Genomic DNA, 19,514 nt, shown 5'->3' with positions numbered 1-19,514 from the left:
CATGGACCAAGTGAGTCGGAAGTGATTGAACTTACGGTTAAAATTGCAGACCTCTTGAAATTCCAGCCTAGACTTACTGAATCAGAGTCTTGGCATCTGCCTCAGTGATTCTTCTGACGCACAGTAAAATTTGCGAATTGCTGACCTGCAGGACGCTTTACAGTAGTTTGATCAAATGATATAAGTGAACTGAACAGTATCAGCTCAGCAGATTGGTTTAATTTTAGGGCTTTGGAGTCCAACAGCCTAGATTTGAACCCTCTCACTCACTAGCAATCTGACTATACCCTCTCTTTGCTTTACTTTTCCAGTCTGTAAAATGGGGTTAACAATAGTACCTCTTATAAAAGTGTTGTGAGAATTGAATGATAATATATGAAACAACAAGGCGCATAGTGAACTCAATAGATGTCATGATGATCAGCGTGACAAGGGTTATCGAAGTAATGAAACTTGAGAGGAGGTTCCATATCAGTCATTGTTAATAAGCAAATTGGTCATGTTAAGAATTCAGGCTTAAAATGTATTTTCCATTTTAGACGTAACAGATGGTGGATCTCTATGGTATTCAAAGTCATAAAGGTATTTTGTGTTCTTGAGAGGATTGGTATCAAATTAGCATGTTAGATTTTGTTATTTTATCCCCCTGAAGGATAAAGTGTAAACTTTTAAACAGAGGACCGTAGCCCCTTACCTTCTGGCGCTGCCAGCCCATCCTCCTTCCCACCCTCCCCCCTCACACTCCACACCAGCCGCTCTGCGTTTCCCACTTTGACTTATTTGTGTCTTTCCCCCTTATTTTTCATCTAGGGGATTCCTTTGGCTCTCGTTTAAGACTCAGGTTTGTTTGTGGCTGACCCCGAGGAGTCACTCCCTGATGTTCTCAAAACGCTCTGTGCATGCTTAGGTGTTACCTTCGTGTACGTTGGTCTTCTTTTTGGAGGGAAAAGGAATTAATCCTGGCAGATGTTACCAGTGTTTTGTATATAATTAGTCCACCTCTGCTAGAGGCAGAAGGTGGTTGGCAGTTAAATAATTTAACTCAGGCTCTCCCACTTGTCTGGACTTTACTGCTCTCATCTTTCATAATAATAACCATAATTTATTGACCACTTACTACAGGCCAGGCACAACTAGATGCTTTCAAAACTTTTTTTTTCATTTTTAAACTTCACAGTGACTCTGTGAAATAGCTATTAATTGTTTCATTTTGCAAATGAGGAAGCAGGCATGGAGAGGTAAACACCTTGCTCAGATTTCAACACAGATTCATAATTAATATTATAATTCATAATTCATAACTCAGGTCAAACAGGAGATTGAAACAGATGACACACTTCCTAAACTCCAGACTATGTGGCTATGTCACACAGTTATTAATATGTAATCAATGTAATAATTATTCATTAATGGTCCTTAGGAATGTGATAATTACTAGTACTTTTGAGAAAGGGATTAAACTAAAATTCTAGGTTAATGCTTTTCCAGTGATTTTCAAAATGTCTTTCCATCTGTCATACTTTTCACAGGTGTTCTTGATTTCCCTGCCAGAACATACTACTTCATGTTTATTCAAAGTAAAATTCACTTTTTTGCTCATCCAACAAATATTTATTGTCATGCACCGACACCGCTCCGTGTAATCACTGAGCGCGACTGACAGGTCCCTGCTTTTGTGGGACTTTGGTTCCGGTGGAATTTGTCACTAAACTAACAGATGGTGATAAATGCTGTAAATAATGAACGAGGGCAAAGTGAGAAGTAATTGCTGGTGGCACTGGGGCCATTTTTAACGGGGTGGTCAGAGGCAGCTTCATTGAGAAGGTAACGTTGGTGTTTAAATTTATTTGAGGCTTAAATACTGAGATGAAGCCAGCTAAGCCGGGAGGCAAGAAAAGGGCATTCCTGTGAATGCCTTAAGAGGGGGAATCAGCTGGGAAGGTTTGAGAAGTAGAAAGCCATGCTAGCTGAAACCTAGTGTTGAGGAAGAGGGTGGGAGGAGGTGAGGTTATAGAGGTAAGCACAGAACAGATAAGATGAAGCCTTGAGGACATGACAAAGATTGGATTTGATTCTGAGTGTGAAGGGAAGCCTTTGGAGAGTTTAAAGGACATGACTTAAATTTTGAAAAAATCATTTGGAGAATGAATCCTATGGTCATGAGAGACCAGGGAGGAAGCTGTTGCCCCAGTCCTAGTAAGAGGTCAATGGAAACTTAAGCCAGAGTAAAGTAAAGGAGATGGAAAGAATTGGGCAGAATTGGGGTGTTTTAGAGGTTGGTTACATACAGGGGGTCTGAGAGGAAGAGAGAAATCAAATAAAATTCTGGAGGTGGGGACTGGTGGAGGAGGAGCAGGCTTGAGGGAGTTGAGTTCTGTTTTTGCCTCCTGTGTTTCTCTGATTATACACCCTCCAAGGATACCACAATTCTGAATTTTGTGTTTATCATTTTCTAACTTTTCTTTACAGTTGTCACCTATGTATGTAACCCTAAACAATACGATGACTAATTTTCTATGTTTTTGAATTTTGTTTAAGTAGGATTGCACTGTGTGTATTCTTATAATTAGTTATTTTATCCATTTAACGTTGCTTTTGAAAGTCGGTCATGTTGTCAGGAAGCAGTCATAGGGAACGATTGATGGTTAATTTCCGTTGCTGTGTCAACATCTCATTTTATGAATACAGTACCGTTTATCCAATTGCCTATTCTTGGATATAAAGGCATTTTTTTTCCACCAGGGTTTTTATAATTTCAGACAGTACTGTTGTTGTGGACGTTCTTGTACTTTTCTCCTGGTGCACATCCCAGGTTCCCGCAGAGTTCACCCTGAGAGGCAGAACTGCTGTGTCGCGGGGGATGTATATCTTCAGCTTCACTAGACAGTGGTGAATTGTTTTCTGAGGTCTCACCAACAACGCAGGAGTTCCCATTCTTCCACATGTTCTCCATCACTTCGTATTGTCACAGTTTTTAAGTTTTGCTAATTTATATAAAATGGTAGTTTATTGAGAGTTTAATTTCTGTTTCTGAACATTATTGAACATCTTTTACATATGTTTATCAGTCATTCAGATTGTTAAATACCTGTTCACGTCTTTTGTCCAATTTCCTATTGGGTTGTTTGCCTTTTTCTGACTGTTTTTAGTTCTCCATATTAGTTACATGTATTGCAAGTATCCTTTTCCAATTTCTTACTTGTCTTTTTACATGCTTAATGCCTTTTGATGACCAAAAGTTTTTCATTTTACTTTTCCTTTATGGGTTCTTTTTGTGTTTTGCTTGTGAAATAGTTCCCCAAATCAAAATCTTAGAACTCTTTTCCTATTAAAAAAAAAAAAAACTATTTTCTTCTCATCAGGGTGAAGTTTGCTTTCCGTGTTTTATTTGGAGCTGAGTTTTTCCGTGTTGTGAGGTGAGGATTCCCTTTCATTTTCCCCAGATTTGTATTCACTTGTCCCGTGACCAGTTATTGCATAGTTTAAACTGCTGCTCTCTGTGCCACTCCCCACTGTGTTTACATGGCCGTTTTCTGGGCTCTCTTTTCAATTCCATCGATCTATTTTTTTCCTCCAGAGTTTTCGTTAACAAATTGCAGGCGATTCTTGTTATTCATGGTACTCAATGTAAAGTTGCCTTGAATAGTGAATAGGGAACCATTGCTCCCAGGGGAAATATAGGGTTAGGGTCTTGCTGGTCTCGGTTCACATTTTCATCAAGTGATCAGTACATAACCTTGTTTTATAAGTGCTTCTGTTTAAGGACATCTTACTCAATATATGTTATTGCTTCATAGTGAAAAACACCAAAGTTCATGCCTAACTAAATCTTTTCTAACACTTGTTTTCTCTATAAGGCACATCACAACCTTCTTGTGCTAAGGGACACAGCATTACACTGGGGAGGGGGGATTTTTCAAATCAATGAAAAAGCACAGAAATTTGGAAAACCTAGCACCAAACAGATGGCAACAGGGACACTTGTTTACAGTATGAGAGCTGAAACAAGGCAGAGGGACGCCTTGTTCTATCTCAGCTGGAAATGTGCATGTCTGTTGGGTAACTCACATTTTTTGTTGCTCTGTGAGTACCTGCAAATGATTGAAAATGCTGAAGTATTGATTTTGGGGTTACAAATTAATTTGAATGAGTAGGTGAATTTGCAAATAAGGAATTTGCTAATTAGGAGGCTTGACTGTATCATGAAGTCTGGGTAGACGGTTTTTCAGGAAACCATTAACTTTAGCACTTTCCCTTCCCTCTTACGCTTACTTTATATTTATAACATTTTATTTTAAAAGAATGATTTGATGCAGTGAATCTCTCAAATACTAAGTGCTAATTGACAGTTGCCATTATTGCAATGAATTTTTGAGAATATTTTTTATTATATTTATAATCACGGTATTGTTATTTAGTTCATAGGCAAATGAGTAAAGAGTTTTAGGAAAGAATTGTGACTCTTAAAATGTTGGAAACAAGTCTAGATTATTAAACCCTTATTATTGTGACTTATATGAGGATCATGTTTTCTCACAGGTACTGTTAGTAACTTACAGCATATGCTTTATAAAGGCAAGTCCCTTTGGAGATTGTAATTTAAATGTTAACTCTATTAATCCCTCATCCATTAGTGACATTTTTTTTCCAAGTGAACATCAGTAAAGGAGTCCAAGAAAAAGACAAGATTGTATACATCATAAATCAGATCCCTCACAAAATGCATTTACTGAGACTTGGCTAATTTATCCCTTTCACTATTTAAGATCCTTAAGTGAATTGTTGGCATTAATTTGACAAGTGTGCTGAGAGAGTAAGAACCAGACATTTGGACTTGACCTATATTCATCTTTTTTTTTTCCAACATAACATATGTTTTATTTATTCTCTAATTTTTGAAGTAGTTTTTATTGTGGTAAGATATATATAACATAAAAGGTACCATTTTAACCATTTTGAAGTATACAGATCAGTGACATTAAGTACATTCACATTGTACACCGATCACCACCATCCATCTCCAGAACGTTCTGCTGTTCCCAAACTGAAACTCTGTACCTGTTAATCAGTAACTCCTCATTCCGCATTTTCCCAGATCCTGACAACCATCATTCTGCTTTCTGTCTCTGTGAATGTGACTACTCGAGATACCTCACATTAGTGGAATCATAGTATTTGCCCTGTTGTGTTTGGTTTATTTCACTTAGCATTGTATCTTCAAGGTTCACCCATTTTGTAGCATGTGTCAAAATTGCCTTCCTTTTCAAAGCTGAATAATACTCCATTGTGTGTATGTACTACATTTTGCTTATCCATTCATCCACCCATAGATGTTTGGACCATTTCCACCCTTTGGTTACTGTGAATAATGCTGCTATAAATATTGGTGTACAAATATCTATTCAAGTCCCTTCTTTCAGTTCTTTTGGCATATACCCAGAAGTAGGGTTGCTGGATCATATGGTAATTTTATGTTTAATTTTTTGAGGAACTGTCATACTGTTTTCTACAGCAGCTACAACATTTTACATTCTCACCCGCAGTGCACACATATTCATCTTTAGTTGCTAAACTGTGCCAATTGTGCTGAAGCATGGAATAAATTATTAACTCTTATATATGAAACACATAGTGTGGTATGAATACCAACATTGTGTATTCAGTATTAAATCTACTGTGGCTGCAGTTTTTCCAGAAGAACTTAGCTTGTGCTAGGGAGCAAGTATTTCTCACTTTGCTACTGATGCATTGCTCTATCATGTGATCTCTTATTTTTGGAATCCCTGTGGGGAGGTAGACATAACTGGTATTTCAGTGGTAGCTGTGAAGTATTTTTGTTCATATCTCCTCTGATCTGAGTTTATTAATATACCTGCTTTTCATATTTTATAAAAATATATTTGATATGCACAATCAGAAGTGATTAGAAAGCAGAAAGATGGAGGAAACAAAACAACAAACTGAAGTCCCAGCTACCTAAAATGTCCTAGAATCTGGCAGGGCTCGGGGATAATGGGAATCTTTCAAAAAAGAAAGCTTTTTGGTGATGAGGTTAGGAGTCCACAAAGCAAAAGTTAAATGGATATTTAAAAAAAAAATTTGTAAAAATTGAGAAAGCTAGTAATCCTGAGAGATTCTTTGAACTATTCAGGAGATTTTCCCCCTTAGATTTGCTTCGTTGGTTATTGTTGACCTCTTCCACACCCCTTTCCCCACAAATGCAGCCTATAAATTCCATTTTTTGTTCTTCTTAAAAAAGAAGATATAATAGCTCTCCCTCTGAACACTTGATTTTTCTTCATCAGTTGTCCCATCTCCTGTTTTCACCTAAGCTTCTCAAAGGCATGGTCTGTACTTACTGTCTTCATTATTTATTTCCTTAACTCCCTATGCTATGTTTTGAAAGTGCTTCCATTAAGGTGAGCAAACTCCTAATTGCCCAGTCCTTTAGGGATTTTAAAATTCTCATCATTTTTGTCCTCTTGATATTCTGCATAAAGATCGGTAACTCCCATCCTTGCACTATATTCACAGTGATCTATCAAAAATTTTCTTACTTTAACTCTAGAGGATAAAGTCAAACCCAAGCAAGGTCAATCATGAGCTGACCACCTCGGTCGAATCTGCTGCCTCCCCAGTTCCCCCCACACATATTTTATGTTGTAGTAATAGCAGTTAAAAATGTCTCTTGTGCCAGTTTATGTTATTTCCTGTGCCTGGAATGCTCTTTTCCACCCTGTTCTTTGTCATCTTTCAAAATTGCTCAGGATTTACCTACTACTTCCTTGATCAGACTTCCACAGGTTAATCACGTCTTGTGTTTGAATCCATTATTTCTGGGTGGCTTATTTCAGGTACGTTATCTCTGTGTGTTTCCCTCTAGGTTGTGGATGCACCGAGGGCAGCGTTTGGATTTTATTCATTCTCATTTTCTTTAGTATTTAGCACAGTGCTTGGCATAGATCCGTTGTCTAGTTCATTTCTGTTGAATGGAACTGCATGAGACTGTCAGCTTTGTGAGGGCAAACATTTTATGAATAAATGAATGGGCAAATAAGCCTAATTGGAACCACTTTGATAAGGTGCAGAAAGTGATAGCAGCGAAAATGAAATATATCTGTTGTCTCTATTTTTATTAAACAAGTGGTAAAGAGATTCTTATTCTCAGATGGTCTAGTAAAGGACATAGGCACCTGACAGGAGAAAAATGCCTGGAATGAAATGTCATCTGACCAAAGGAGCCCAAAGGTGAAACTGGCGCCTCTGGGCAGAATGTTTAATCTAAGTTTTATTGTCACATATTTGGTAGCAAAATACCAGCAGGTAGCGTTTAGAGTGCCGTTTTCTCTGTCCTTCTCTGATGCGTGGATAAGATCGGTCCGTTGTGTATCAGTGGGTCCAGGTCAGATGACTGAAAACTGGGACTGCTTGTCTCTTCTGCATTGTGTTTGTGCTATGCAGGCTCTTCCTGCGTGTTCAGCCTCATCCTACATTGATACATATTTTGAATTACTGCAGTTTATGTTTTAGAACTGTCAATCAGTTTCCAACTATTTATTATTCCGGGAATTTGAATCCTGCAGGATGGGCTTCCCACTGCGGTGGGAGGTGACTGGGAGGCCTGAAGCTCCCAGGTGCCCTTAGGCTTATGGCTTTGTAACCTCTGCCTCCTGGAGCTGCAGTGGTTCCAGAGTCACAAGAGTTTGGATACCATTTGGGTCATTTGGGTGAAATCTTTGGGTGAGTTTTCTGAACACGGTTAAGTTGGCTGCAAAGGAAGCAACACTGCAGGCCTGAGGGCATTCTTCCAGCCTCTCTGTACACTTCCTGGTGGAGCTTTTGCTTTGCCCATGTTAGAGCCACGTGAGGACTAATAAAATCCCGTAGCCTGGCCCTCCGACCCTCTTCATTTCCACCCCACCTCATTTTAATCGTAGTTTTGTTCTGAGGTTCAAGTGTGTTTTATTCTGCTTTTTTTTTTTTTTATCCCAGTGCTCTTTTACAAAAGTGTCTATTCTTGTTTGGCTGCCCATTTTATTTCTCTTTTCTTCCTCACTCCCCAATTCCTTTTAAAATTATTATTACTGTTATATATTCCACATGATCCAATTTGGAATTTTTTTTTTTTGGACAGACAATAATAATGAGGACTCAAAACACACTTTGACAGATTATTAAAGCATTCTATCCCTTAAAATGTTTTATTTTTTGAAAAGGTAATATGTGGGGGAAGAAGGATGATGTATGCATCAGGTGAGCTTGGGTGGTTCGCATGGGTGAACACTGAAAAGGAAATCTCCTTTTCACCCGCATTCCTCATTTCCATTCTTTGGTGTCAACCACAGGTGTTAGCTTTACTAATTTCGGTTTTATCCTCCTGGAGGTAGTCTGTGCCTGTACAGTCAGATTCATTTACTTTTTATAAGGTTTAAAATGTGTATTTTGGGACTCTGGAGTAGTATTTGTATTTTTTGGAATGTGTGAGTGAGGCTTGCGGTAGTCACCCTTTATGAAGTGTGGTACTCTGCCGTAAAGTTTTTTTGTGAAGTAAATAACAATCTTACATACCAGCATAAGGCTGTGTCTCGCGTATCTTCTACTCTTAGTGGTCAGACATGGCCTGTTTTCTGTTGTTTCCAGTTGTGCTGAGTTTCATACTAATTTTGGCCTGACCCTTTGGGAACATAAAGTACAAGTTGCTTGATAGCAATTGAGGATACTTAGGTGACTGGATGTTTTGTTCTGTTATTAATCTATTTGGCAAAAGTGTGCTGAGCATCTCATCCTCCAGCTCACTCTCACCAACCACTTTATAAGCGTGTGTCGTAGTCAGGATTTGAGGCACAAAGGAGTTGCGAGTTTTGCAGGCACACCGCACGAACTTGCTAATAGAACCAGTCAGCATCACCCCAGATTCCTGGCTCCCTGGCTTTAAACATAATTCAGAACACTTTTACAAATGCGTTAGAACTCCGCCAACTGTAGAGGTGGTCAGATGTGATCTGACGCCTGTTCTTTCCAGAAAGCCATAGATTACCCCACCCACCCCCAAAAAACCTTTTAAAAGGCTCCAGTTAAAGATCTTTTTCCATCCTGTATTTCCTCATTTTTCAGTCTGTTTGGTTTTCAGTTTTCCTTTTCCCACCTACTGTTCCTGCTCCAACTGCCCAGACAGATTTTGAGTAGATTTATGTTACTGATCCATTTTGCAATCTTAATGTTCTAATTCAAAACCCATGTATTACTGTGTACACTATCTACATTCCTGGAAAGCTGTTCCGATAGAGTATCCTGGAAAATGACCAGTGAAGGCGTCTGGCATTGCTTTTAAGTCTTAGGGGAAAAAAAAATAACAAAACCAGACTACTTGGAAGAATTGTTAAAGTATGGAGCCATGAGGAATAACTTTAATTTCCCATGATTGCTTGCTTCCTAGCACTTATTTTAATTTGCATGTTTCTAACTTTGCCATCCCTAGTATCAGTTTTAATATAATAGCCAGTTATTTAACCAGCAAAAGCCAGTTTATTCTGGAATAGCCAGAGGATTTCAGTTTGAGATATGCAAACGATGGCAGACCAGTAGGTGAATCCAGAGAACAAGGAAGGAGATCTTGCTTTTATAGGGAAAAGGCCGGGACTTGAGAAGGTGTGTCATAACCAGAGTCCACTGGCGGAAGCTCAAGTCCAAAGTAGGGAGGTAGGTTGGGTTGCTTCGGTCTCTGACTGGTTGGGCTGTCGCTGGGCAGAGAGGAGTGTTCTTCTCCCTACTGGACGGTAAAGTCGGCAGCGTCTTCCTGCTGTAGGCCTGCAGCTCTTGCTGTGAGAGTAATTGTGTTGTGCGGCAGGGGCCTGTCCACAGGCCTGTCCAGACTCCAGTTTTAGCTGAGGTTTCTTTAATTCCACACTCTGCCTGTATTTAAACGGTGTACAAGATTACTGCCCTTGAATGGAAGAGGTTTGAGTTTAAGTGATTCTGCAGCTTCCAGTTAAAAGATGCGAATTAAACTCAGTGACTATTGTTTTGACACTGACAGTTGAGCACCTCCCACACACTTTTTATTCTTTCGAACTGCCAGTTGTATGGAAGATAGCAGTGTAATTTCTTTGACTTTTTGTTAAACATTTCTGAAAATTCCATTGGCATTCCGCTTAAGAAAGGTCTTTGGTGCCTGTCACTATTGGTGTAGCACCTACTCTGTGTGTCTGCTGTTGTGATGAGTTTACACTGAAAAAGAACCTTTCCACCTAGAGGTTCCTGGAGTCCTAGGTGCACACAGTTCAGTTTTGCCACAGTCGATGCTGGGTTAGGGGACAGCAGCGTACACTTAGCACTCTGTGTGGGTAGAAAGAACGAACTGTCTTGTACCAGAACAGGCTTTATCCTTATGGCCGTCCTGACAGAGGGCAGCGCTGTATTTTCAAGGTGACTTGTCCATACTCATTATGAAATGTATTCCTTAGTCTAAACTTTGGTAAACTCTACAGATAAGACGTTTGGACATATGCACAGTGAGTATCTGCTCTTGTTTTCTAGGCATTTGTGAATTAATTTCACAAAGTATAGTAGACATGGTCCTGGTAATCTAGAAAATGGACCGAGTTTAAAGATGCCTCAGATTGAACACATATAAAATAGAATTCATCATTTTCTTTCTTAAAACTGGATCTCTCCATGTTTTCTTTTTACTTAACAGTATCACCAGTCACTTAGTCACCTGTATAGAAGCCTGGGGGTCAGCCTTGACTCCACCTTCCCCACAATCCCTATAAAAGCTTGCTTTCTAAATTGACCTTGAATCTGCCACTGCTTGCTTTCTTGTGCTACCACTGTATCACTTTGAGCCCTCATCATCTCTCCCCTGTATTTTTGTGACATGTAACTCTGCTCACTGCCATCAGTCTTGTTTCCCTCAAGTTAATCAGCTACTTAATTGCCAGGGTGAGTTTTCCAAAAAATTTGATTGTTGTATTCCCTTCCTCAAAACCTGTAAGTTTCCTCCTGTTTCCTACAGAATGAAGTTCAGCCTCTTAATATAGCGTACAAGATCCCCTCTGAGGTTCCGATTTAGATACTCCTGACGCTGTCTGCTAGTAGATCTCTTGTGGGTACTCATAGGTACCACTGTGCATTCTCACTGCTCTACCTTTTTAATGATGTCCCTTCTTCTTTGAGTTCTCTTTATCCTCCTTCCTTTTTCTGATTATTTTAGTAGGAAGCTGGATATCTAGTAGTTGGAACTGCAGAGGACAATTAGTTGCCTGTATTTTGATTTATATTTAATACAGATCAAAGTCCAGTCCTTCAAGATAATGGGTTAGCAGAAGTTAGCATGTTGTTTAATATTACCTATTTTAACCTATGCATGAGGACTAAGAGGGTGCTGGAATTACTGTGTATTTGGACCTTTAACTGAGATTAGACTCTCCCAAAACTCAAAACCAAAAGAAATGACGTTCTGTGTTAGTTAGGATTAGGTCCATTTGTAGGTAACTGAAAAACTGAAAAAACAAACGAACAAACAAAACCCCAAAAAACAGTGGCTTAAATAAAACAGGTTGTTTCTCTTGCACTGAAATTTCTAGGGCTATGCAGCCTAGCACCAGGATGGCAGTTCAGTTCAATGAAATCCTCGGGGACCTAGATCCTCTTCAGTTCTTCGCTCTGCCTTCCTTAGGATGTGTTCCTTGGGCTCATGGTGTAGGGTGGCATCTGTTTTCTAGGCAGTAGAACTGAGGAAGAGACAAAGCAGGAGGGCAAAGGGCAAACTCTGGCTACCTTTTAAGGATGATTCCCAGAAGTTGCCATGGAATTTCTTACTTTTAATCCCATCAACTAGAACTTACATACTCATTCTTTAATAGAAGTGGCCATGTATACAATTACAAAGTCTTTTTCTATGGAAGAAAAGGAGAGGAGTTTAAAAGACAAATGTAAGAGAATTCATCCAAACTCTTTAGTCTGATGTTTAATCTGTACGTTCCTTTTTCAGTCCTTTCTGCTGTAACCACATGAACCCTATACATCAGCCAAAAGTCTTCCTGGTACCCTTAGCTGGGAATGATTGCATCCTCTTCTGAATCTTGTAGCACTTTTCATGTCTGTTGCAGTTACGCTGGACTGTGTTGCTACCATCTGTCTACACATGTTGCTTCCCTAAACCATAAGTTATCACCACAGTGGCAGTTCCTGGGGGCAGTGACCATGTCTTACATGTCTGCTATGCCTAGCTTAGTACCTTGTAAATAATTGATTCTCAGTAAATATTTATTGTATGAGTAAATAAGTAATTTCAATGATTTTTTGGTTTCTTGTAGAATTTTAGGAAAGGACAATGGATCAACCTAGTGGAAGGAGTTTTATGCAAGTATTATGTGAAAAATATAGTCCTGAAAACTTCCCTTACCGCCGTGGTCCTGGGATGGGAGTCCATGTCCCAGCCACACCTCAGGGCTCTCCTATGAAAGGTAAGAAAAATGGGACTAAAACATTTATTTACTGGAGCTTACTTAGGACATTAAACCAGAATGTTGTCTTATTGGCAAATGATTTCCTTTCTTTTGAATTATGGGTCTTTCTCCCTTGCTGTGAAATCAGTTTTTTGAAAAACCTGTAAGGACTTCTTTTCCTCTGGATTGGTCAAAAGACATTTTAGTTGTACTCACAGGGCAAGAGCAATATTTGAGTAATAATATTTCAAGGAACTTGGAGGATGTAAAATAGTAAAAGATTGACCTGTGTTCTCAATAACCTTACAGCCTATTGGATTACAAGATATTCACATTTACAAAGATGCATATCTTTGTAAATAATATAATAACACAAGGTAGTTTATGTTGAGCCAAAGAGAGTTAATTAGTTTGATCAAGAAAGGGTTCAAAGCTTTAAGACTTGAATTAACCCTTCAAGAATGTAGAATTTGGTTAGAGAGGAGATGAAGACATTCTAGGAGGGGGATTATGATGTGAGCAAAGATCTACAGCTAGATAAGTGTAAGATGTGTCTTATGTTTGCACTTTAGCTTAATGTTGTAATTAACTGATCTTGAAAGTAGTTCTTTGTAATTATGGGAGATTAATATTGAACGGTGCTTTAGTTCCTGTGCCCAAAGGTTACTGAGTGTTTGTTATCTCTCCATACAATTATCTTATCACTCCATATAAACTGGAAGGCAGAAAGAAGTAGACTTCTTACTTGGTCATTTTTTTTCATGATCCATTCCCATTTGGAGGAATTGAAAAGTACTAAGTCAAAAAATCATATTATTTGAGGCCTCCATTAATAAAATAGTACTTTTGTGAGCCTTCATTTTATACCAAATAGGGAAAAAGTGATGGAATTCTAATATTTATCCTTTTTATTAGAGATAGTGTGATTTTACTGACACATATTTTTGAACAAACAGTAGTTTGACTGAATTCATTGAATAGCTTAAGACTCTGAAACATTTCCTCTCATTACAATTATATATTTTTAAAAGTCTGATTTTCGCAAGCAACAAATATTCTACATGGATATGAAAGGGGAATGACTGAAGGATAAGTGTGGGAGAAAGAGATGTAGATTTTTAAATGGAGCCACGTACGCGAGGAAGATTTTCTGAACGGTGTGAACTGGAGCTACAGAAGTGGTTTAGCAGGTAGACTATCTAATGGTTTGAGATAATTTTCAAAGGCGAAAAAAAGGTGAAAATACATATCAGACAGAGAAAAGAACTATCCGGAATGATATTTTTGAACTAAGTTAATAAAAGAAAGAATTGAGGCCAGGAAGAAGACGGTGGTAGTCCAGACACGAGTCACATGGATCTCGTGCTCAGATGAGAAGTTGGCAGCAGGGATGATGGCTCTGTTGCTGGTAGTCGAGATAAACAGTCCTGCTTGGGAGGTAAAGCCTCCAGGACTTCTTGGTGGTACTGGTCCAGTGCTTCTGAGATCCTCCTGGGCCACATTGGGCTGTCTCCCCGTAGAATTCAGGACCCCTGGGCCCCATCATATCCTGTATTTTCCAGGTCCTTGCGTAAGCTCACACAGTTTGGTCTTGATTCCTGGCGGCTAAATGTATGTGCACAAGAATTAGGCTGACGTCGGAAGTGTTTTGTTTCCCCCGTGATTCAGATCGCCTCAACCTCCCGAGTGTACTGGTGTTGAACAGCTGTGGAATAACCTGTGCAGGAGACGAAAAAGAAATCGCTGCCTTCTGTGCTCACGTGTCAGAACTAGATCTTTCTGACAACAAACTGGAAGACTGGCACGAGGTAATATCGCTGCGTCTTGGTGAAATGCAGCAGTAACTCACTGTATTATTGTTTGTGTTGTTGTTTATGCTGCTGAATTCTGCTTCGCACTTGAGAGTCTTGTCTGTACATCTCCATTTAAATAACTGACTGCTTCGACTGTTTCTATGGTGATTTTTAACTTTGTTATTGCTTATTTATCTTCTGCTAATGCAAAAAGCACTGAGGAACTTTATTCCAGGCATCAAGAGGTTAAATAAGACCACAGAGGCTTAGACTGCTAATGACGCAATTCTCTTTTTCACTAGTTTACACATTGTGTGCTTCTTCTCTGCCGCTACTTCAACATGTATTGCTATAAACTGACATAAAAATTGCTTGAGCTTGAAACTAAGATTATAAAAATATTTATTCTTAGTACTGAAATTTATTTCAAATATTTCAGACGTTTTCCTTATGTTATTAAGTCTTTTTGGTGATTTGGCATAACTGATGCCTTTGACCTTAGAGTAACTCTAAACCAAGTTGCACAGAGAAATAAAAGTTATTATGACATTCTCTCTTATCATTATGTAGAACATTACCCACCTGATTATAACATTACCTGATAGAAGCTACCCTTAAGGATAAGGGAAAAATAGTTCTTCCTACTTGATTTCCTGCCTCAATTTAGGCTCTTATTTCTTGCTTGGACTATTGGAAAAGTGTCCTAATGGGTTTTCCTGCCTCCAGTTTTACCCTGCTTCCTCTAAGCTACCTTCTACAGAGTTACCAGACTCCTTTTAATAAATGAAATGTGATGAAACTCTCCTGGTTGAAGTCCTTTAGCGGCTTTTCACTGCCTACAAACTAAGATCTGAACTCTCTAAGTGTGACTCTCCATCATACGGCCCTATGCTGTTTCTAGAGGTTTATCTCCACCTTTGACCATGTGCTTTTCTTGCAGCTCATGATAAATCGTGACACAAAAAGCTTTCTTGCTTTTATTCATTCTGAATCTACTGCTTTCTTTCTCCTTTTGTCTACCCAGCCACTTCCTATGTATCTTTCAAGACTTGGCCCAAGTTGCTGTTCCTCTGTGAAACTTTCCCCAGCTCTTGCTTAGGCAGAATTAGATCATCCCATCACCTGTATCATGGTGCTATGAAAGGATTCACCTGACATTTTTCCTACCAGACTGTGGCTTATTAAAAGCTTTCTTGAATCATCAGCACCTAGCATACTAGGCGTTCAAATGTTTGCTGAATGCACTAATAAATAAATGATTTTATCTTCAGGTTTGATCAAGACTACTTGCTCTTGTGAACTTTTCCTGTGATCTTAAGAAATTCACTTAATCATTCAGTGCTTCAGTTTGCTCACCCATAAGACAGGGCTGCCGAAAAAATTAATCATTGAGGCACTTGGCAGATATTAAATGAGATACAAATTCTAAGACAGCTTTCTTTAAGAAAAATCTATCTATAACCTAGTTTTCTTTAGCTTTTCTTATATTCATCTGTTTCATAGTCTTGTTTAATCTGGTAATGCTGCTCCCAATTATATTTCCTATTTTTATTAAGATGTTTACCAAAATTCTTCCAGATGCATGTTACTTGATTTCTAAGTCATATGTTAATATGTGCAGATTTACAGTGCTGTTCCAAGAAACGGTCTCTTTTTGTACAGGTAAATTGATTGATTGATTTTCTTGTCCAAACAACTATTATAGTTCACTGTTCAACAAATTACAATCTATGCCTTCTTGGTCCTTTGAGATGCTTAGTTGACATGCATGCTCTGTCCACACTGCACAGGTGAAGAAAGAACTACCTTGTTAATCCTCCTTCTCCACAATTCCCACAATAGTCCTACTGCTGAGCCTCTGGTGAGATTTTTGACCTGCATGGGTGACAAGTCAGACCAGATCTTCCCCTGAATTATCTCAGCTCCTGTGTTCACACGCTGAGTCCCCTAAATTTGTTTCTTTGGGAGTAAAAATTTCACAAGAGGTTTTGTGCTTTGTGCTTTGACCACATACATAAACTTTTGCTAACTTGTAGGAACAGTTAACAGTGATGTAGTTGCTACCTCAGAAGAACGATTTATGTCAACCTGAATCAGAGCACAGGGTTTATACTAGATAATTCAGCCTCTTCTCCGCTTAGACAAAGGGCTACAACAAATATTTTCCAGCCCACGTTGGCATATATAGGCAGAGGTTCACATGTTTATTTGTACTCTATTTGTGCTCGGTGTGTATAATCCTATAAGTGCTCTGTACTCTGTTTTCCAGCTGTTTTCAAATGAATATTTGTTGCTGCTACCCTTCAGGTTTCCATTTTTCAATGTATTTTTGTTTTCATTGTTCCTTTCTATTTTGTCTTTAGCCTTAACTGTGGTTGATCCCAGTCTTCAGAATATATAGCAGAATACAGAGAGACGGGAGGAATACTGGCAGTGAAAGAATATTGATTTTTAGAATTGATTAAACTCTTTGCCAAGCTGCAAAATGCCTCATAGGTCACCGTTTTAAGGCGTTAACGTTTCAACCCATTACAGCCCATATATTTGATTACCAAAAAGATCATTTGTCCCTGGCCATTAACTAAGTTTATTTCAGCCAGTATTTGATGCAGAAATGTGGTACAAAGTAATGTAGTTTGTTCTTTTAGCGTTTCTGAATGATCACTAATGTTAGGAGTGACTTCTTTTATAGTTTAAACTGCCGGCTGCTATATATCCAGAAACTAATATAAATGTGAGTGAGAAATGTAATCCTTTGTGGGCAGGCAAAGATTTGTCTCCATCCTTCTAAAACTGGGCATCTGTGTTTAACAAAAAGATGAATTTTTTAGCTTTTGACTTGAATTTTTTGGCTAAGTAGATTTTGGTCTGACCTTTCTCAAGGGATCTCTTTTTTCCTCCCTTCCTTATCAAAAACATTTTATAAAAGAAATTAAACGAGGCAGTTGAGAGGAGGGAGGAATTCGCCGCTCAGGTGAGGCAGAGAATAGCTGGGGTATAAGTTACAGATTGTTATCTTACAACCCTTTCCCCATTTTTCTTAAAACTTCAGTTTCTTCCTTTTTAAAAGTCAGAGTAGAGGGTCCCCTGTTAAATCACAGAGACATCTAAAAGGTGATCTAAGTTCATCTCCGTGTTTCTGCACATGAGTATCCTCAGCTCACTCCAGCTAGAGGAGTCTTTTTTTATTTTTAGAGTTTAAAAAAGAGAAGTCAGTATACTCTCCTAGACACTCGCTGAGTGTCCGCCTTTACTGTTAAGACGTGTTTCTGTCATAAATAGATGTACTTGTGTAAGGAATGTCATATGTTTCATTAATTTAAGGTTAACTCAAAAATCCTTTTTCATTTTAACCTTTTAAAGAAGATATTTATTTCTAACATATATTATTTTTCCTGCTTGAATTATTAAACAGTAGTTTAATTTTTATCTTTTTAAGGATATTCTAGGACTAACAAGTCATGATTCTAAGTCTTTATTCTCATTGGACAGTAGTGCAGATACAGACCATGAAGACGATTACATCGTATATCTGCTAGCCTCGGAATTCCTTCAGAAACCACTTCAAAAGCTCTGACAGTATCCATTTTGGGGGGCATATTTTCTTCTTTATTATAAAAATAAAATATGAGGAGTGGTAGTTAGCGAAGGTTTTATGTTTTTTGTTTATTTAACTGGGGTTGTACTGTAGTGGTTATTCTTCATGATGTAGTTGGAGCAAAATTCCTCATCGTCTTTTTTTTTTTTCTTTGCCCTTGAAAGAGGTAAAGCAAAGTCGTCATCTTCTGTATGAAAGTCCTTCCTGTCATTGGGATCCAGGTGGTAGAACGCACTAAAGGGTTGGTTTCTGCCTAGACTCTTTCGCTGTGTTTTGGCCATAGAGTAGACTAAATCCTAGCCATATATTCCACTAATGCTTGGTACCATTTGATCACAAAGAGATCAGACAGGAGAATATGTGCAGACTGGTATGAATTCCTTACATTTTAAACTGAAGCCTAGTGTATTTTCTCTAAAACCTTATTTACTTATAAAATGAGAATAACTATGGTACTACATCAAGAAGGTTAGTGTTAGTATAGATGAAACACTGTATGTAAAGACCACGCCCTCCAACATACTTCTCTGCACCTGTTTGCAGTCTACTTCCCACTGATTTTAGGGCTCCTGAACCGTGCAGTACGCAGCACACAGATCTAATGTAAGGCGAAGACGGCTTTTCCTTTCCCATAGTCCTCAACACTGGATACCCTTTCGTCATTACTTGCAGAGCTTTGAAAAGAAACAGGTGTCGAGGTCCCAACCATGAAACTTATCCCACCTATGGTTCAGTAGTTTATGGTAGATCCTGGGAAACCAGTATATTTTAAAAATTCTACCAGTGATTTTAAATATGACATAAATGTGCTAAGATGTATAGCCAGGGCTGAGATATTGGTTCATACTCTACCTATCCTATTAGTCATAGTTACATTTATTAAGTGGTTTTGTGCCGTTAATTTATTCAACAGACGTTAAGTGCCAGTCACCATGCAGTTGTGAACTAGGCTAAGTTCTATCCCTGCTTTCATAGAGTTTACATTCTGTTGGGAAGTAGGTAAGGAAACAAGTTTCTAAAAGATGTACCGATCACTGTTAAGTGCTTTACTCATGTATCTCATTTAATCCTGCCAACAATAACTGTAAAATAGGTGGGTACTTTTTCTCTAGTTTGCAAATAAGGAAACTGAGATTTGCAAAGGTTAGGTAACTCGTCAAACCACACAGCTAGGAAGTACTGTAACCTCGTCTGAACCCAGGGTTTCTGACTCTAAAACCAATTCTAACTATTCTATTCTACTCCTTTTCTCATAACTTTTAGTTACCACATTGCCTGGCCGTTTGATGTCTTAATACACTTTACATTTAATACATTTACTGGGCTTCTAGCATTTATTTCATGCTTGTTTAAGCTAGTTCTTCATTTTTTTTTCTGGTTATATTTATGATTTACTAGTTGTGGTATACTGGGAAGAACAATGGCTCTGATTTTTAAATCCTAGATTTGGCTTTTGTGACTCTGAAACCTTACTCAAATTATTTAACATCTCTGAGCCTCAGTTTCCTCATTTACTAAAAATAAAATAATAGTAGTCATCTTGCAAGTTGTTTAGAGAATTTAGTAAATTGAGTTCTATCAAAGAAACTAGCACAATGCAGAGCAGATAGTGAAGGTCAATACTCAGTAATGCTCATTTCCTTTTTTTTCTCTTTTCTGCTTGCCACGTTGCTA

At 38.4% G+C, this 19,514-nt stretch overlaps 1 protein-coding gene across 5 annotated transcripts in view; it reads left to right on the top strand.

The window, feature by feature from the left end:
- TBCEL (tubulin folding cofactor E like) overlaps positions 1-19,514 on the top strand; it is a 56,780-nt gene that overhangs the window by 3,752 nt on the left and 33,514 nt on the right. For 2 of the 5 annotated variants that reach the window (XM_032472284.1, XM_032472283.1), the window contains 2 exons: positions 12,318-12,467; positions 14,118-14,257. In XM_032472284.1, coding sequence (XP_032328175.1) covers positions 12,335-12,467; positions 14,118-14,257 — 273 coding nt within the window. In that variant the 5' untranslated portion in view covers positions 12,318-12,334. Of the gene's footprint in view, positions 1-1,402; positions 1,825-3,362; positions 3,417-12,317; positions 12,468-14,117; positions 14,258-19,514 lie in introns of those variants that run through there. The other 3 variants (XM_032472286.1, XM_032472285.1, XM_032472287.1) reach the window with 3 other exon arrangements.

Source organism: Camelus ferus, chromosome 33 (assembly GCF_009834535.1).
Source record: "Camelus ferus isolate YT-003-E chromosome 33, BCGSAC_Cfer_1.0, whole genome shotgun sequence".
NCBI classification, from domain to species: Eukaryota; Metazoa; Chordata; class Mammalia; order Artiodactyla; family Camelidae; genus Camelus; species Camelus ferus.
The sequence above is the reverse complement of the archived record's forward strand: the minus strand, read 5'-3'. Positions and strand labels throughout refer to the sequence as shown.